Genomic DNA, 21,144 nt, shown 5'->3' with positions numbered 1-21,144 from the left:
GGTCAACGCTACACACGCGGTGCAGCCTCTGTCACAGAGACACAGACTGCCCGCGGCCAGCGGCCCCGCATGGCACTGCGGCCCGGGGGGCACATGGCACCCTGCCCCCTGGCCCAGCCCATCACTGGACCGTGGGATCGGGGCTGTATTAGCTTTATAATGAAAGGCCCTAATCCTTAATAAATACAAAAGTAGGCGAAAATTTAAATTTTCACCTGCTTTGGTAGAAATTAAGGAATGATGAATGGATCCCTTAGAATGTGTGATTTCCCAGCTTCTGAAAACATATGTCCCAACATTTGGAATTGAGATTGAGGGGAGGTATTAATCGCATCACAGTTAATATGGCTATATCACTGTGGGTGTGGCCATGCCCAGCATGTGTTTTAATCAAACAAATGCCCTTTTATTGCCACATGGTCTGGAAGCACCAACCTGCAGTGCGTGCAGCAGGTTAATACCTTTCAGCCATCCTATGCAAATTGGAGTGAACACCCTGATAGCAGGACAGTCCCCTAAAATCGGGGCTGTCTCACTGAAATCAGGATGGTTGGTAGGTATGTGAAGAGCTTGGGACAATCAGATAGCTAAAGAACAAGGAAAATCAGGATCCAAAAATGGAATTCTTAACTGTGTAAATGTAATGGACAAAAAGGTCCTGAGCTATGATGAATCTGAGTAAACAAGTGTGGGGGGCTGGCTGGCAACTTTTAGCCTGGGGGGCAAATGCATGCAGGTGGCCCTGGCAGAGGAGTAGCGTGTAGCCAGGGTGCACGGAGCACGTGCGTGCTACGGCGCCCCCCCTCAAGTGTTCCAGGGAGGAGGGTCCATATGGAATTAATGTAAAGTAAAAATAAAGATTAGGGGCAGCCCCCTATAGTGGTGCCCATATGCAGTGCCCCCTGTGCCCCAGGAGAGGACCACCTTATGCAGGCCTCCAGTAGTGCCCCCAGTAGTGATCCCCATATGCAGTGCCCCTTATACAGTGCCCCCAGTAGTTGTCCCCCCTGTGCAGTGCCCCTTGTGCTCCCAGTAGTAAGCCCCTTATATAGTGCCCCCAGTAGTGGTCCCCCCTGTGCAGTGCCCCTTGTGCCCCCAGTAGTAAGCCCCTTATATAGTGCCCCCTATGCAGTGCCCCTTATATAGTGCCCCCAGTAGCAGTCCACCCCCCATGCAGTGCCCCCAATAGTGGTAACCCTTATGCAGTGCCCCTTAAATAGTGGCCCCAGTTTTAGTCTCCCCCCTATACAGTACCCCCAGTATTGTCCTTTATATAGAGCCCCCAGCAGTGGTCCCTCGATGCATTGCCGCCGCCATCCACTCCTCCGTTCGTCCTCCCGGGCCAGGCCGCTGTGCATTATGGGAGAGACGTCATGACGTCTCTCCCATTACCCACTGCGGGAGCCGGAAGATGGAGCGGCTCCGGCAGTGGGCGCAGCAGCAGTCAGTGAGAGTCTGACAGACTCTCATTGGCTGTCACTCAAAACAAACACACAGCTGCCGGCGATGGCGGCTGTGTGTTTGTCAGTCACTGTGTAGCGCTGACCAAACTCCGTCCGGTCAGCGCTACACGCAGCTGTGTCACAGAGACACAGACTGCCCGCGGCCCGTGGCCCGCATAGCGCTGCGGCCCGGGGGGCACATGGTACCCTGCCCCCCGGCCCAGCCCGCCACTGGTACCACTACTAAAAATAAATCCTCAGTCACATAAGGAGACCTATCCAATCACTGGGGTCTACAAGGGAACTACACCCATGACATTTGGGCCAAACTGAAGGTAAATATATAGCAGTCTATCTACATTCTAAACCTAATATAACATTTTAATTAATGATCACTTACAAATAAGCATTCATTATTAATGCAATAGTAAATTGTTTCTCAAAAGTGAGTATACATGCATGTGGGCACAGGGGCGTATCTATAATGGGTGCAGGGTGTGCGGGGCACATAGGCCTCTGGGTCCACCCCACACCCTCCACCCATAGTATTCTTACCTCTCCGGAGTCCCACGTCAGCTCTCTGTCTGGCCATCGCCGGAGTTATAGACTCTGGGCACTAGAGTGTGCCCAGTGTCTATAGAGTATGCACAGGTCACCGGGAAAATGGCCATGGCATGCGCTGTAAAACGACTGTAAAATGGCCACCGCAGCCCTTTTCCCGGTGACCTGCGCATACTCTATAGACTCTGGGCACACTCTAGTGCCCAGAGCCTACAACTCCGGCGCTGGCCACGCACAGCTCAGTGCGCTGCCGGTCGCCGGACAGAGAGGAGGGGGCCCGGGTCGGAGACTGCACATGGGCCCCCTCCTCTCTAGAAACGCCCCTGTGTGGGCATATCTACTCATGTCCAAGCTCAGCTGCATTCTCCATTGATCCTTATGAAAGAAGATTACCACATACAAAACAGATTAGAGCGTGCACTACATTGTTCCATCCATGGTTCCTCTTTTTATTCTTATTAAATATATGTTCTGATACACTCTCTTTTCCACAGAAACCCATGGGCCTATTTCAATGTCAGTTAGGTCTTTGTCATGCTTGCTTACTTCCAGGCTGTCCTTTCCAGCTCAGCGAGGCAGTGTGTCGTTGGAAAGTGGACGGGTCAGTGGGCGTGATGTTGTGATTGAACCATCGTGGCCTCGCCCCCGCTACACAATGCAGCGATTACTGGCATTGTGAAGGGGAGCTTGGCTACGATGACGCGATTCAGCACAAATCGTGTCATCGGCAGTCCAGTCTGCCCACTTTTGTTTGGTAAGTGGGCTGATGCAGGTGGGTTTAGGCTGGCTCCGGGAAACTTGCCCACTCTTCTGGGTGGCGGGAAGCGCCACCGGATTTTCGGGAGCCTCCCGACTGTTCCAGCAGTGTAGACAATTATGGTCTCTGTTTACCACATGGACTTCCTTCACAAAGCGCACTCTGGAGCTCACTCTGAGTTGTCAGCAAAGCAACATAAAGGTGGGACTTTGCATCTGGACAAACTATGTTGCACTGCACGGGGTGCAAATACATTACAGTTTTTGCATGCAGTGTAAATACTAGTGACTTTTGCATGAAGACCACAAATACTGGGAAGCTTTTTACACAACAATTTAGATTTGAGCTAGGACACACCCCTCCCACATCTAAGTTTACCTGTACATTTTACATCCGCACCACCCGCAATGCAAAATGATTTAGACAAAGTGCAAATTTGCTCCATTTTGTTGCTTTGACCCTAACGCTGATTTACCCTCTCTATCCACTGCAATTTGCTTTGGTTTTGCACCACTTTAGGTGGTTTTCCACACGCCAAAGTTACATGCCTACTTTCCGGCTTTTGAGACATCCCAGACACCAGAAGTGCATCTAGGATTGCAGGGTGATGGTAACATTTTAGAGTCATGCAAATGTGTAAATGATACATCAAAGTCCAACATTATACAACTTTAGAACTACCCTGATGTTAAATAAAACACTTTTTGTCCTGAAACACTACTTAGTTTAGCCTCATTTATGGAATACATTAAATATATGATAGGGGACATAACTATATTTATTACATGTGGCACCTAAGTTTGTTTGAAACTTGTTTTTATTTTGGGAAAGTGCACCTAGATAGGTATTTTTCCAATGAAGTGCAAAATGTGAGCCATTAAAATTACCATACAAGCAGTATTGGCCAGAGGGCTGTTCCAGCGGAGGAAATGCACTATGCCACCGGACCGTAGTGCAGTCTCCGCTGGACTACTCAAGACTGGAAGGCCTGATGGCAACTGCAGCCACACAGCCAGTTTTAACTTCGGGCCTTTAACTTCGGGCCTGGGAAGCTCAGATGCGCCTCAGGTTATGACCTATGGAGACATCATAGGTCATGCAGCCGCCAGTGGCAGATCTACTGTGAAACTAATGAAGCTTAAGCTTCAGGGCCCCTAATCCCGGATCGGCCCTAAAGCAAGGCACAGAATAGAGAGTTGCTCTCTATTCTGTGACAGTCAATGTCACTGCTGAGTGCAGTACTGCCAGGTTCCACTAGATGCTCCCGTCTCCATTTGCACTGTCCCATCTACCAGAAGTCGGCCCTGCAGTGCTGACCACAAACTGAAAGCTGAGCTGACTGAGGGATGGTATGCAGCTCAGAGGCGGGAGCACGCAGCCTGGGGGAGAGATCTGACTCAGGGGGATTCTAGAGATCTCACTCAGGACGATGAATAGCTGGGATCCTACAGAGGAAGTGAGTAAGTTTTGGTTTTGTATGTGATCTATTTAGTCTAGGGATGGGCAATAAGCGGCCCCCCAGCCGTTGTTGAACTACACATCCCATCCTTTATTTAGTAACATGCTGTCTGGCTCTATTTAACAAGAGGGAAACTTCAGAGAAAGCACGGAATTATCCTGCAGTCCATTTAAATTTTGCTTCTCACCACAAGAGGGGTAATTTATCAAACTGCGAAAAGCTGTTTTTCACAGGTAGAGGAAACAAAAATCATCATCTCAGAATGACATAATGCATTCTTACATTCCGAGTCAACAGAGAAACTGCACATGCGCAAAATTGACTACTTGCGCATGTAGCTCAGTGAGAAATGTAAGCTTGCACTGTGCATGCGTTGCCTTATTGACTCACTTGTGCGCAGTTTTAATGAGCTCATTTTTATTTAATGGCCATGTGCAGCCCATCCGGGCCTGGGCATGCGAATTCAGACTTTATTGCCATGGAGCCTTCTGTCGGAGCTGTATGCTACTGTCAAAGGCTATTTCATGTGTTCACATAGACCCCACAATTTCCGCACAGGGCACTATAAGCAGTCTATAGACCCCCCATCTTACAGGCAAATATAACAAAATCAGCTTTGGGGCAAATTAATTTATTAGTTAAGTGACCCAGTAATGACTTAGGTTTAGAATCACTTACTCTCTTAAGATCCTTCAGTCTGTTGTACTCTTCCGCGACTCCCTGCAGTAACAAATACAAAATAGAGTAGATCAGGATACAAGTAGGCTAGGTCATGGGTTGGAGACATATTGTGAAGAGCAGCATGGGGATCAGGGTGGCCATTGTCCGGTACCTGGTACTGGGCAGTGTTCTCAGTTAGTCCATCTAGTTGTTTGCTGAGTTGCTGCAGCTGGTTGTTGATATTATCCATCTCTGCACACATTTTCTTGTACCTCCGGAGGTCAGAATCAAACTCTCTCTTATAATCTTGGCGCTGTGTGTCTGAAGTAATTGGTGGGTATATACTGGAGAGAGAGAAAATAAATATCTAGCAGGCACACTAATATGTTTTCAGGCAAGTATTCTGCTAGGTATGGTCTGTTAGCCAACTATTTGCTCTCTTATGTGCTATAGAAACATTTAATTTAGTCTTCTATGTTGTTTCTAGTCGTTGCCCCATGTCTCAATTTTGTTTGCAAATATTACATTATTTCTTCCTGAAATCTGACCTGTTAATCTTCTACAATCCTGGCTTCTATTTGTAGCCCTTCCTTTTAAAGATGATTTTTTTTCTTGTTTTTGCTACGCTTCCAGCAGGGGAGTAATAAGTTTGAAGGGGGCCCCTGTGCAGACATTGTGGGCACCCTCCCTTCTGAAAACATGTGTCATAGTCTTCTGCACTTGCACATATTTCTTGTATTATCTTTGGAAATATGGCGCCAGTGATAATACCGTAAATCTGGTGCAGGCAGCCAGCAGGAAAGGCAGAAGGTAAGCAAAGTAATAGGTGTCAGGTGTGCGGTGTGGGTCTTCCTGAACCCACAGGCCCATGTGCACCTCCACCTTTATAGACATGCCACTGTTTACCAAAGTTATAGTCTAAGGTCACTTTCTAGTGCGATAAATGAAAGCTGCATTTGTTAAGGTCTCCTACGTTACACCATTCTTGTTCCTGCATTGGCGTCTAAAGAGGTAGGCATTTACCTATCCCACTCCTTCAGATCTCTTTCATCCCCAGATTCCACCGCTGTTGTATAATCGGTTTCATACTGAGACTCATCTAGCTCTGGGTTCCTCCTCCATCGCCGACCCCTGCGGACTGGTCTTCCCCTGCTTTGCTCCTGGGTCTCAGTGACAGTTGGGCTGTTTTAACACAGGATTACATTAAAGTATAAATATAATAACAAATACTGTGAAACACTACGGATTGTTGGGAATACAACAGTTGTTGACCCATAATCTGTAAATAATTGTGATTGCATGGTTGAAACTAGTAACTATCAACTTCGAACTGAGTGATATAAAACAGAGTAACTTAACTTTATAAAAGCAGACAAAGCACAGATATGTCCTCATACATCTAGCGTCTATATGCCATAAGGCACGAGATGCCCGGTATGACTAAGCCTCTCCAAAAGGTGTAGCGTACTGTCTTTTTTAAAATTTGGTGTCTTTTTCCATTGCAGACGCAGCGAAATACTACTGAAAGTGTACTAGAGATGCTGGGCTGTGACTTTTACCGCACAGGAATACGTTTTAAACACGTACAAAGTCACAGATGAAGCACAATGACACTTGTGAGAAAAAGCCTCGGCAGCTTCATCGCAGCACTTCGTATACAGAGTCAGACCCATTCACACACAGATGTACAAGTGTCGCAAATCAAACTGATCAGTGTAATCTGTATTTTTCTCGCTTTCAGTTGTTTTATTTGTGCGAATAAGATGCACATTTTGAGCAAGAAATGACGTTGGGTATGGCCAGGGCCTGTCGCGCTGAGAGGGGCTGTTTGGCGCAACTGAAGCCAAAGAATATGAGGACTCACCTCTTTAGGATGATGCCATCATTACAGTCTGTTGTCTCCAAAACTTTTTAAGAACAATGGAACAAAAAGGAAACCTAAGCTGCAGCACATTAGAATATCTGAATACAAGGTCTATGTACATTTTGAAAGACAAAAAAGCATAACAAATGGAAAGGTTATGTACAGAAATTTTGTATTAGGCTACAGAGTGAGGACAAAAAAGTCATAGGTTGTTTAGCCTGAGAAATAAGCTCATTCAGAGATCCAAGGAGAGACTACTATCACCACCTATTATTATTATTATCCTTTAACAAGTGTTCCGCAGCGCCTTACACAGTACATAGGCAAATAAGTGAACAAGCAACAAGTGACTTACAGTACAATACAATGCAGGACAAGGTTTATATACATTGCTTCATTAGTGATCATAACACTCAAATAAGCAACAAGGCGTAAGAAACCAGGTGTTAGGCGCCCGAATGAGGAGTAGATGACAGTATAAGGAGTAGCACAAGAGAGTAGAGGGCCCTGCTTGTAAGAGCTTACATTCTAAAGGGGTGGGACAGACAAACAGGTGTGACACAGATGGGGTACACAGGGAGGAAGGAGCATGTAGCAGCGGGTTAGGATGAGAGCTGGAAGGCTTTGATGAAGTAGTGGGTCTTGAGAGCCCGTTTGAAGATTTGTGGAGAGTCTGATAAGAAGAAGGAGAGAGTTCCAGAGGTAGGGAGCAGCACGGGCAAAATCTTGGAGGCGGGAGTGGGAGAAAGGAAGTAAGCAGTTGGCAGGAGAGGCGACGTGCATTTGTTGCGAAGAAGGCAGATGGGAGAGTGAAGAGAGATTAGGTCAGAGATATACATGAGAGAGGAATTGGTGTGGGCTTTGTAAGTGAGTGTAAGAACCTTGAATTAGTCTCTGAAGAGGAAAGGGAGCCAGTGCAGGGATTGAAGGAGAGGGGAGGCAGATGTAGAACTATTGGAGAGGAAGATGTGCCAGATAAGTTTATTTATTTTATAAACACTACATAATGATAAACAGTTATTTTAATTGCAAATCAGTTGTTTGATCTGCAATTAAATTAAAGTTGTGATGGTATTTTGAGTTGAAGGAGCAATTGAACACTTGCGCAAAGTATCACCTATGAAAACAAAACTTAATGGTGGCAGTATTGGAAGATCAATAATGAGTGTGAGGTATAAAAATGGGGGTTTTCAGTGGCAAATGCAGGGTTTCTAGAGGGGGGTTTCCAAATGCTTGATTTTAGAGTGAGTGTGGCCAGTCCATGAAGAAGACATGCTTAGCACTTATCAAGCTTAAAAATGATCATCATACAAAGTGTATTGTGTGTCATAATTCCAGCATATACAGGACTAGCAATCACAGTAAGCAAATAATTGCTAACCTGAGCTGAATTTTTTTCTTTCAGATGTGGGCACCATTCCAGAGCATGGGAGCAATTCCGTGAGTGTGCGGGAGCAGCAGAAGTACCTAGTACTGCCCTGGACATATATGAACATATTGGCCTCCTTATGCACTGGATAGTTTATTATTATACAGTATTAATAATTAACCCTACTGATGGTCTATAGCAGTGCACCCGTAACAGTGCATGTTTTTCAGATATCCTAGTTGGTGCACAGCTTTATTTATTACTGGCTGCCGCTTTAAAAGATCCACAGGTGGTGCTAATTATTTAATTTGTGATACTAAGAAGAACATGCAGCACTAGTAAAGTTCTATTATATTACAACTTTTTACTGTGGTCATGGTGTGGGTTGGGGAGGGGGGTTTCCAGGCAATTGGAACCCCCCCCTGCATTTTCCAGTGATTTTAATCATTTATAAACAGACTAGGTGATTTTTGTTGGGATCAACCCATGTCAAATACAAACACGTCATTCTCAGCAACCACTTTGAAACTAGGAAAGTTGATATGTGACATAATGGTTTCTCGGATATTTCGATCACACAGGTGTGTGCAGGCCTGCTGAGAGCCGTGGCGGGCCCGGGTAATAGGGAGCATGACCTAATCGCGGGAGGCGTGGCCACGCCCCCTTCCCGGGAAAAAATATCTGCAGCGCCGCGAAGCGTCGCTGAGCGCTGGGGAGGGGGGCGCTCTGGGCCCCCTCAGGCCTGCTCAAAGCCAGGGGGGGCGCGATCAGTGTGATCGCTCCCCCCCACAGGCATAGGAGACTGCTATGGCTGCTGCTCAGCAGCCACGAGCAGTGTCCACTGCAGCTCAGCACACGCTGTGTGCTGGGCTGCTGTGAGGGAGAGGGAGCGGCGCCTGACCCGGGCCCCCGCCGGGCCCTTCAGGAAGCCCGGGCCCCGGTAATCTGTACCCGCTCCCCCCCCTCTCGGCGCCCCTGGGTGTGTGTCAAAGAAGACAGACATATTTTATATGAATTGAATGTAATATCTGGAGAAATCAGACTTCACCACTTCAAAATATTTTGTCAATATTTAGGCCAATCATTTTTGATTACTTCCAACCTGACACCATAACTGTATGTTTGTATCCCTAAATAAGAAATTAATGTTCCATCAAAGTTGTTACTTGAGCAAATCATATTGACATCATCATGACATCACCTGTGCACTGCATCACTGGGAACGTGGAAGCGATCAGAGGCTTCCTTAGCCTCTGATAGCTTCGGGGCCAGTGATCCAGTTACTGTACTAAAGTTGATCGCGATCTACTGGTGGTAGCTACCGGTAGATCGCGATCAACGTTTTGGCCAGACCTGTAAAAAAGAAAAAACTAACAGCAGCTTCCCTCTGCCCGCAGCATGCAGGGACCTCGCCACCTGCTATGAGCATGTCGAGGTATGACTGACACTACATCTAATTGTTTATCCCCTCATGCACAGAACTATGTCTGTGTAAAAAAAAATGTTTTAGCTTCATTATACGGAACCTATCTGAAAACTGTGTAGTAAGGAATAAACACAATAGAACTGATGTAGGTTAGGCTTAGGCACTAGGGGAGGAGGTTAGTGTTAGGCACCGGGGAGGGAGGGCTAGGGGTTAGGTTTAGACACTAGAGGGAGAGGTTAGGTTTAGGCACCAGGGAGGGGGTGTTAGGTTTAGGGTTCAGGGAGGGGGAGGTTAGGCTTAGGCACTAGGGGGGAAGGTTGGGGTTAGTAACCAGGGAGGGAGGGTTAAGGTTAGGTTTAGGGTTGGGGTTAGGAAAATACTTACGTTCGTTCCTATGGGTGTTGGGATTCTGGCTGTCGGGATGCCGCTGTTGGTATTCTGACCAGCGGCATCCCGACATCTGGGATTTCATATCCATACCCGATATAGATACACACCTGCTGGTAATGGGGCTGTTGGCTCTTTCTTGAAACTCCTCCCTCGGTGGTTTGTAGAGGCTGTTGTTACTCAGGGCTTTTATAGGGTTTTGTGACTTCTCTGAATAAATCATGGTAGCGGTTTCATCAGGAGCACCATTTGGAACACTTTTTACCTGTGGAGAGATACAATTTTGAAAACCAAAGATATTTGCATTAACGGCCTAAGGAAATAATTATTGTTGCGGTGTTGTCGCAATGCTACAATAGTACTTCCTACTGACCTGCAACAACCTGTAATCCATTTGGAAATACAACTTTCAGAACTCTGTGACACCACTCACTATGCTACAGCAGGTTGTATTTTGCTGTAATGCAGTGCCTGGTATAGAAAGTGGTAGCTGCATTAAATAGTAAGGATACTGGAGTTAGTATTATCAATACAGGTGCCTATAATGCTAAACAGGAACATTTGAGCCATAATGAAGGCAGATGATACCAAGGGGTGGTCAGTTCTGTTTTTGCTATACTGCTGTTTTTGAAAGATTGCTGCAATATCAAAGTATTGGGGCCATTTACCCAGTGCCGTAACAAGGGCGGTGCACGTGCGCTGTGCGCCATGACAGGCCCGGAAGAGGGGTGAGCCGCCGGCTAAGGTAATGTATAGTGTGAACTCCACACTGTGAGGATGTACTCCATTGTAGCAGCCAGCGCTGGGATGATCCCAGCGCCCGAAATCCTGCAGCCCAGTGAGATGTGTCCTCAGCAGGACACATCAGTGGCTGGCGCAGGGTCAGTGTGTCTGTTCTAGTGCTGGTCAAGGAGCAGCGGCGGGTGACATTTGGCACCAGCCATGAGCTGGGTGCAGCTCATGGGCTGGTGACCATTGAAGAGTGGTAGCAATTTGAATTTGGCACCAGCTGCAAGGCAATCACGACTCGCGGACTGGCAGCCAACTAAAAGTAGCCATGGCGAGCCAATCGTGGCCAACGGCAGAAGAATGCGGCTGAGGGCTGGAGAGTGCTGCAGTGATGGGAAAGTGAAAGAGCTAACGAAGCTCCCCACTGCAGCCTCTCCCACCAGACAGGTAGGGCCTCTATGAGGCTTTCTCGTCATTAACCCCTCCTTAGACCACTAGGTTGTCAGGCACTAGGCCCATTGGGGTAAACAGGCCTTAGGCCTGTAGCACTGATAGGCAGGCATTAGGCCCATGCTCCTGTAAGTGATTATGGGCAATAGGCCCAAGTTACATAAATTTGGGGAGGGCGCCGTTTTTCAATTTGCCCTGGGCACCAAAACCACTAGTTACGCCCCTGCATTTATCAACACGGTACAGATGCAGATGGTAGAGATATCTGCAGCGGTCCCTCTATTTTGGGTCACAAAAGCAGTCCCCATAGCTTTCAACGGAGACTGCAAAAATGAACAATTTAGCCAACTCCTGAGATTTTCAGAGCTTGTCCCCAGTAGCTAACCTTGTCATTCGATGCAGGGCCCGTTTTAAGGGCCACATAGGCCTGGAGCTAAAAATTTTGAAGGGCCTATTCTGAGAATGGGTGGAGCTATGACCAGTGCTTTGTGGAAGTGGCCAGTGTCACATGCGTGTACACCCCCTAAACTATCAGCCCCACTGTCTCCATAAATACATAAAAATAGAATTAATTAATAATTTTGCGAGAAAACTAGAAATACCATTTTAATACTTATGACTTATGGCTGACTGTGTACCAGCTAAGCAGCTTATCATTATCATGCAGCCATGATGATGGGCTTATTTTTATGTGGAGACCAGGGGGCATTTTTACTATGGTTCGATTTTTATTTCTGTTCGATTTGGCATTCGATTTTTTTTTATGAAGGGATTTACTAAAGCCCAAATCGAATGTCAAATCGAACTGAAAAAGGAATTTGAAATGAAATCGAATTTCTGAAAAACATCAATGTTTTCACATAGAGGACAATAGGATCCCTTCATTTACTAACATTCGATTTGTAAATCGAATGAAAAATGAACTCAAACTCGAATTGCAAATGAATAGAAGAACTTCATGCATTTGTTTTTAGCATGATCAGTCCAATTTCATACAGATACATGCATACATCAGAGAGATGCATGCATGTATCTTACTGCAAAAAGCTAGTAAAGAGTTAATGTTTTTTTTTTTTTTAAATGACATGGGGTCCCCCCTAAATATACAACCAGCCCCGGACTTTTCATAGCCAGTCCTGGTTGTGTAAGTACAGGGAAAAAAATGCGTAGGGTTCCCCTGTACTAAGCACAACCAGCACCAGGCTCAGATCCGGTCCTGGTTCTGAAATTACAGGGGAAAAATGTGTAGGGTTCCCCCGTAATTCCCACAATCAGCACCGGACCCTTTTCTAGCAGAGGGCTAATGTCACAGCCAGTATAACCCTATCACCGGGTTCCCCAGCCGAAACATTACCCCTGACCGCTAGTCAGCCTAGGCCGTGGATCCCTAGGGAGTTGGGGACCCCCCCAATAAAGGAGTCCGCCTCGCCAGGGCACCCCAGGCCTAGGCTGATAGCTCGACTCTATCTCTGCTACCCGTAGGCGGTGGGTGGCGGGTTGATAGTGTAAGTGAAGTGTAAAAAAAGATAAGTGTAAACATTGGGCCTGATTCAGAGCCACTCGTAAGCGGCAGCTCGTTCGCTCCGAGCGATGTTTGCCCAACTGCGCATGCGTACGGATCGTTATACGCATGCGCGAACCAGTCAGTGCAGTCGAAATTCATGTGTTCCCAAAATAGCGAATGCCTGCCAATTTGAGTGACAGAATGAGGCGTATGTGGGTGGTAACAGGGGAAGGTGCTTGAAAACGGGGAGTGGAAATCCGATCGCAGGCGTTCTTAAAGGTCAAAACGGGCGTTTTAAGGGAGTGCATAATTAATCCAGCAGCGTCATTGACCACGTCACTTGGTTTTTTTTAACTCAGAACTGCTTGCAAAATAGTGGTTGAAAAAACCAACCACAAGAATAGCGAGCAGTTCATACGCTGGTCGATGTACTCGATTAATCTAATAAATAGCGGACATGACGTATGGTGCGAGCGGCCAGGGGGCGTATTTTTCAAATTTACGTTCGCATGTTTTGCTTGTTCGTTCAGACTTAGAGGCGTGAACAGACCGCAAAGTGCGAACGGTTCATTTGAATAGCCACCCCTTTTTAGAAAACGAACGACCGCAAATAGCGAGCGGCTCTGAATGAGGGCCATTGTCTTTACGAGTAGAACTGCAGGTCCCAGCAAGCCTCCCCCGCATGCTGATACTTGGAGAACCACAAGTACCAGCATGCAGGGCATTAAGGGCCCGCTGGTACCTGTAGTTCACCTGTAAAGAAATGTTTAAATAAACACAATATACACACACACCGTGACAGTATACTCACACATACTCATCTACATTACTTGGACTGGTCCTCTTCTCCCTGTAGGCATCCTAGGTCTTCGTAAAATAAAAAAACGTGAAAACACGAGCCACGCAACAGGTAACAACCACGATGGTTGTTACCTCCCAAATGAAGAGCTCAGACATGGCTCTTTCCTTTGTAGGGCCGTGTATGAGCGTTCATTGGCTGAGAAAAGTCAGCCCCCATCCAATGACCGGCTCCCACCATTGAAGTCAATGCTGAGAGACGCAGGGTTACTAAAAGTGATTCTGCAGTTCCCACCATTGACCATTAAAACTATACTGTCATGGTGTCATTGTGTTTATTTAAACATTTCTTTACAGGTGAACTACAGGTACCAGCGGGCCCTTAATGTCCCACATGCTGGTACTTATGGTTCTCCAAGTACCAGCATGTGGGGGAGGCTTGCTGGGCACCTGCCGTTCTACTCATAAAGACAATGTTTACACTTATCTTTTTTTTACACTACACTTACACTATCTCAGCCATCTTGGTGCACCCAGGTGAAGCCACAATGAGTACACCTGCTGGAGGATCCTACTGAGGCTGCACAACGAATTGAATCTTCCTATCTCTATAATGGCGCAATTGTGAGGTAATAGTTTAAAACTGTAACTTTCTCAATTACCTGAACTCCAAAATAACCTACCCTGGAGCAAGAGCTACCTAATAAAACAAACCCCAAGTCTAAATTCGCCCCCTACCCTGAGTTATGAATTCCCAAAAATCCCCCATAGAGAACAGCAGAAAAGTGGTCCTAACTGAGAGTGTCAGAAAAAACTGACAGTTGGAACTTTAGATTACTCCCAAATCCTCATTTTTTATGTTTTATAAAGTTTTACTTTCACGCTGTGTGTGTCTTGTTTTTAGTTTAATTTTTTTTTCTGGAGGAGAACTAGAGGTACCAGCGGGCCCTTAATTCCCTGCATGCTGTTACTTATGGTTCTCCAAGTACCACTATACAGGGGAGGTTTGCTGGGACCTCTAGTTCTCCTGTAAAAGACAATGTTATTTAATCTATTTTTACATACAATCAACCTGTCGAAGCTGGATTAGTGGCTGAGACGGAATCAGCGTAAAAATTAGCGTGCGCGATGCCATCTTGCGAATGGCAGCTAGACTCCATTTTAGAAACAAGAATCTGCAAGACGCCATTTTGCGACCATCGCCATTTTAAGTTACAACTCACGAGCTAAGTACAGATGGTAATGTTTTTGATAATCTTTTTAGAAGCCATGACAGGCCCATTCTGGGGACAACCTTGCATAGAGAAATACCAAAACAACTAGAAAAACAGCCTCCTGAGAAAAGTAAATAGAATAGACAATACACCAGAATACTGTGAGTGTTTTACATACAAATTGGGAATCCCTGTATATAGACAAGTATAGTTGTGGCAATTGTAATATAACCCAGACATTGATCTACACAATTGAATTTGTCTGAATCCTAAACAGGTTTTAGTCTCACTCCCAGACAGAATGGCCCCAGCTTCACAGCTGGGGGTCCCCACTTTGTTTGAGAAGTGAAGCTTACTGCCCATAACACATTGCATTGCAGTTTGAAACTGTTAGTAAGGAATGAGATATGCGTGTGTATATATATATATATATATATATGTTAAATCCATCATAAATAGAATCTCATGCATAAACACCGCACATTGGGGGTCATTCAGACCCGCTCGTGAGCGGCAGTACACTCGCAAGCGGGTCGATGTTCCCCCACTGCGCATGGCACAACGGAGGGAGCTCCGTCGTGCGCATGCGCGAGACCCGGCGAGCGACAGGCTCTCCATCGCTCCGGGTCTCGCACCAAAGGGGGCGTGCTGTCGATGTTGATTGACAGCACGCCCCCTTTGGTGGGCGTGCCGGGGGCATGCCTGCCAGATGGAGGCGTTCCCATGGGAACGCCTACCGTCTCAAGCCGGCCCGATAGCAAGCAAGCCGGCCTGATAGAGCCAAAATCACTCCAGGGCTTGCGGCAGCGAGACCCTACCGCAGGGTCTCCATCGCAAACCCGATGGTCGCGATGGTCAAGACCATCGCGACCATCATCATGGACGCTCGCTATAGCTGTGGGTGGTAACCCACAGCTATGCGAGCGTCCATGAGGACGCTCCAAAAAAAGGTAGGAGGGCCCTGATTCAGAGCGAGCGCTCTGGTCAGAGCGTTCAGCTCTAAATCAGGCCCATTATGCACAGTTGCGCTGCTAACATGACGCACAGTAGCGAATGCACAATATCCTGCATGCGAACGCTGTTTATTAGCTGCATGCGTGCACATCTGCCCAAAATCAGAGAAACATAACTAGCGTCTTTTCTCATATCCCTATGCTTACATAATGCACACTTACACAAAAGGTTCCATAGCTATAAAGTAAAAGATCCAAGTTTTATTCATTTATTACAAATGCTGTGAAATAAAGACTATTTGGTATCTAAGGTTTAATACATGATAAATAAACCGTGTTTGGTATTATACTGATCTGCACATGCGTTCACAACTTATGGACCGTAAAGACATAAAGAACCAAAATGTACTTTGTAAAACCAACAGTCTAGATTTGCATGAGGTGGGAAAACGAAGGCAACCAGCTGTTGGAGGCTGGACTGTGGCCATTTGAATCAACCTGTTAAGTGCCTTGTAACAAACGCACCGTGAAGGAGAGCCAATGGAATCGCAACAAGACCTCTATTTTGTTCAGCTTATTTCTGGGGGGTATAAATATGTGTGCTCTGACCCTGGGTTCTAGTCTATTCTGCTGATTGCTGATTGACGGAGGTCTCTTGCTGATGCCGGAATCTGGTCCCAGAGCGCTTGCGTATTTATGACTGTATCTTGGGTCTGTATAATTCTTAGCGCTAAATTGTACTTAGATCACAGCGTGTAACTGACTGTATTTTACTTGAATAATACTTTGTGCTTTGGAACACATGTTCAAGGTCTAAAGTCTTTATTTTACTGTATGACTGCGTTCGCAAATTGCGTAAATTTTAGAGGTTTATAGGCAGGGTTTAGAAGGTATAGGTAGGAAAGTATATAGGCAGTATCCTTAGATGGGGGCTCTTAGTGTGAGGTCACTTACCTGTTCACACAATAATATACGGTTATCGATATCTCACCAAAGGGTTGATAGTGGCCACACGCAGTTTTCCCTGCAACCACTCTATGCTGAGAGATTGCTATCCGTTATTGTGTGAGTCAAGGTACGCTGACTAGAATCCAGGGACAAGAAAGGAAAAAGTTTGTTTTCCTTTGTTGATAGTATTTTACGCTAAAAAGGGTACTGTAGTGCGCACGCGGCTGAGTCGCATTTTTGCGCGTGTAATAGCAACGCACTTTTGCGTACGCAGTTAACGTTAAGTCATACGGTTCTGTACTAGTCGCATTATTGTGTATGCGACTAGTCGCACAAATAGCATATACGTAATTCCGGTAGTGCTGCAACGCGTTTAAACAAAGCCGATAAGGTCACATTGTCAATTGTTGCCAATAACTGGGTTAACGTGTATTTTTCTGCGCAGGAAAAAAGTGTGTATTAGTGAGTATTTGTTTAGGGTGTAACACGGGACCTAAATATTAAGGGTATCGTAGGACCCTTAAGTGCTAGGCGCAGGAGTTGGCCTAGTGACTCGGTAGCAGCTTACCGTTTACTTTACACAAAGCTGGTGTATGGGTTGTTATTTTTGTTAGGGTTCGGCCCCCAGTGTGATTATAGGGAGGGTGGACGAAATCAACTGGAACACAAAGGGTACTTTGCTGCCCCCTAGCAGTTGAAAGGTAGTCAAAAAGGGATTGCTGAGCGGAAGCGGCCTTTACTTCCGTAGGTGAGTGGAAGCGTCTACAAGTCCGCCATAGGGTTTGCGGATTCACCCTTTTTCAAAGGCGTCCGCAGGTAAGTGAAAGTATCTTAATTGTCTTTCACCAGTTTAAATTTTTATTGAAAAACGTAGGAGTTGTCCCAAGATGGGGGCCACGCAAACAATAGAAATGTTAGACAATGATGTGCTGCTAATGGAAGCGCCGCTTGGAACGGCCCGTCGTATTATGCATACTAAGTACGGTACTTATGCAATAAGGTATTGTGACGTATGGTTTAAAATAACGATGAAGAGTGTTAGACCGTTTCCCAGGATTGGTAGTTTTGATAAAGATGTATTGGATAATGTCCGGGATTACATCAGTCTGATGCGTTCTCAAGAGAAAAAAGTAAAATATTATGAATGTTTAAAATTGTGGCAGCATGAAGGGGATGCGTGGCTTAAAAATGTGCAAACGACACAAACTAGCGTTGCGAAGACATTGCCAGCAAATACACCCGCGGCGCTGGATTGCAATGCGTGCGAGCCGCAAAATGGCGCGCACGTGTGGCAAGGTAGCGTTGCGGAAGGTATTGCCAGTAGTTCACACGCACCACCGCCACCTTATGTGGATGGAGGTGCAGAAACAGTCATGAAAAGAAACTCATAAAAATGTAACAAGCAACTTGTACCCTCTCTTACGTAACCATAAAGAAAATGTTTATGATGTGGATGATGAGCCTATTGCTATGTCTGCTGTTTCCCATGCTGTGCACATGTTAGATGCGACACCACGACAAGCTCAAGTGGTGCCACCATCTCCATCTGTAACAGCACTGGAAGTGTTAAACTCCTCTGCGCCCGTGGAGGAAGTTGTTAATACTATACGCTGCAGCAGCAGACTAAACCCCCAGCAAGGTAATAAGGTCAAAAGTAGCACTGCGGCTGGTCTGCATCCCATCCGGACAATCACTGTTCCGAATGGGAATGCTGATGCGAACGGAGTTGTACCTACAAGGGATGTATTAATGCATTGTCCTTGGACAAGAGCAGAACTAAATTCCATTATAAATGATTTCCCTGATCCCAAAAAGGAATTAGCCAAATGTCAAAGATTTTTGAGAAATTTGGGTAATTCTCATGAGCCCACCAATAAAGATTGACAGGTGGTGTTAAGGGCCTGTTTACCACGTAATATCGAGGTGACAAAATTTATCACGGATTGCGTATTGGATAGTGACGTTCCTTTAACAGACCAAGTAAACCAAGGTAATATTTCCCGCAATATAACTCAATTGGGTATATATTTTCCAGTAGTAGTTAACTGGAGCAAAATTTTCACCATAAAGCAAAAGGAGAGTGAATCTGCAGAAGATTATTGCGACCGGGCTCTACAGACTATCACCCAGTACACTGGGTTAGAGGATATTAAAGATAGCATTCACCACAGGGGAATGATTGTCACCATACTCATGGATGGCCTTAAAAGAGAACCTAAAATCCCAGGTTCAGACCTCACAGCCTGGCTGGAGGGGAGTCACAATAGATACCCTCATAGAATCCGCCATAGAACATGATAAAAACATCTCAAAGAAGAGAGAGACACAGAGCGAGAAACTAATGGCTGTCAGGATTCAAGCTCTGGAAGGAATGATGGTAATATCACAGCCAGCAGACACACCTGCACCTGAACAGTTATACGCCCTCACTAATCCTACACCACAGCAAACACAGCCTTATCCCACTTATCCTACACAACCACAAGTCCCATACTACCCACAAGCTCCATACCTCCCACAATATCCTTTTCCTCAATATCCTTACCCATACCCACCACATTTCTCTCCTGCTCAACCCACACAACAATCCTTTCCATGAAAGTGTTTTAATTGCAACCAGCCAGGACACATAAGTAAGAGCTGCACGGCAAAGAGGGTAGGACCCCCAAACCAGGGAGTACCTGGATATCCCCATAAGGGATATGCACAGAGACCAGCAAATGTCCAACAGGCACCAGCTCCAATTGTGGCCGTTAATGCTTTATTGGAGAGTGGGAGCCAACGCTAGGAGTCGGGTCATACTTGTGGTCTGCAGATAGACAGGTTGACGGGAAGTACTAGGGAAAAACTGGTAATGGTAATTGATGTAACTGATACCCAATCTATGTTCTGCTTTCTTCCCTGTGCCCTAACACCCTAACTGTCAGTATTTTTCTTTTTCCACCTAGGGGGAGGTGTACACTACACATGGACACGAGTGTCCCATGGGTTCATAGACAACCCCAGTATCTTCTCCCAGGCCTTATATCACTGTTTACAATCTTTTCAACCTGCCAATGGATCTGTTCTAATGTAAAATGTGGACGATTTATTGTTGTATTTAGGTCATGTTTAAATGATATTAAACTGTTCTGCTTTATCTCTCACACACAGGACACAAGGTCACTAGGGACAAACGGCAGACATGCCAGGCTAAGGTCAAATACTCGGAATACTGTCCAACCCAGGGGCCCAGGCAATATTTAGAGCAGTAGATATTGATAACAGAATTTAAATTGCAGGAATTTGTGTACAAATACAGTATCCCTAGAATAATTGAATATAGGAGGGATACTCATTTCACAAGTAATGTCTTCTATAACCTGTGTAAGGTGATGGGCATTAATATCAAGATCATCCCAGACGAACTGTCTACCTGTCCCCCTTTGAGATACTGTTTAACAGGCAGCCTCATGTGAAAATATGATAATGAGGTTACTGAACAACTGAACTGAAAATGTTATTAACTAACATGACTGAAGCAAACTCTCATGATATTAAACCTGGAGAATCCGTTATGATCCAATAATTTCTTATGTTCAGGTTGCCTGACTGATCGGTGGAAAGGTCCGTATCTGACGTTGTTGACAAAGTATCACATCCTCAAAGGGTGGCTGGGGAAGATATGTGGGTCCATTCCACTCACTATAGGGAGGTTAACCAACCGGTGGAGATACAAGGCAGAGATGAGGCCGATAACGTGGACCTGTCGATCGCGAGCTTGTGCCGGGAGGATTAAAAAGGTGACAGTGAGAAACCTGAGCTAAAAGAAAACTGTAGATCAGTGTCCCAGCAAGGGATTGTTCTGCTGTGTTCATTTTTGTATTCTTCTTCCAGAGTTTCCGTCATCTTGGTTTGTTTGGGGATACCCAGTTTCTGTGATGGAGGAGATGGGAGCTGATGGCAGTGCTGATGGAGTGGAGTCAGGAGCAGGAGTGCTATGCCAAATCAGGGACCAATCTTAGTACCGTAATTGTTATGTTATTTGGGAAGACTGCTTCCAGAAATTATTACCCTTACACATGGTGAAATGCTTGGTATTCATAAAAACACACCATCACCATATCTTCACACACAGTATGAACACAGAGACCAAAGAAATATGATACCTGGTGATGTGCATAAAGCCACTCAGTTAATTAGTGAGACAACTGGCTTTCAAGTTTTAGTCGCATTGGATCCCATCAGGATCGCTCGGGGTACACTAAATTTTAGATACATCCAAGATCTTGCTAAATTGATAGATAATATCACCGAGATTGCAAGCGTGCAAGAAAGAACTGGTGTAACACAGACTAGTGCTAAATTATTTAACAGCTGTCACTGGAGGGTATTGCGTAACTTTGGCCACCAAGATTGGAGTAAAGTGCTGCACATATATTACTAATAACACCAGTGACCCCAAGGAGGTGATAGACCGGAAGATGGATGAAATTCTGCAGCTAAAATGGGAATTTTGGAAGAACCATAACGCTTCAGTGGCTGAAGTAGAGGAAAAGGTAGAGGAATGGGTGTCATGGTTGAACCCCGTGAAGTGGTTCTTAGGTCTAGGGGAGTGGGTCCAGGAAATGATTGCAAGCATAG

At 45.7% G+C, this 21,144-nt stretch overlaps 1 protein-coding gene across 1 annotated transcript in view; it reads right to left on the bottom strand.

Moving 5' to 3' along the window:
• LOC148517618 (occludin-like) overlaps positions 1 to 21,144 on the bottom strand; it is a 64,123-nt gene that overhangs the window by 9,519 nt on the left and 33,460 nt on the right. The window contains exons 4-7 of the mRNA XM_088478558.1: positions 10,036 to 10,190; positions 5,903 to 6,061; positions 5,052 to 5,223; positions 4,898 to 4,939 (exon numbers count right to left, since the gene is read on the bottom strand). Of these exons, the coding sequence (XP_088334684.1) occupies positions 4,898 to 4,939; positions 5,052 to 5,223; positions 5,903 to 6,061; positions 10,036 to 10,190 (528 nt within the window). The remainder of the gene's footprint in view (positions 1 to 4,897; positions 4,940 to 5,051; positions 5,224 to 5,902; positions 6,062 to 10,035; positions 10,191 to 21,144) is intronic.

The sequence above is a fragment of the Taudactylus pleione genome, unplaced genomic scaffold (genome assembly GCF_031769625.1).
Source record: "Taudactylus pleione unplaced genomic scaffold, aTauple2 ptg000214l, whole genome shotgun sequence".
NCBI classification, from domain to species: domain Eukaryota; kingdom Metazoa; phylum Chordata; class Amphibia; order Anura; family Myobatrachidae; genus Taudactylus; species Taudactylus pleione.
This window is presented reverse-complemented; position numbering and strand designations above follow the sequence as displayed.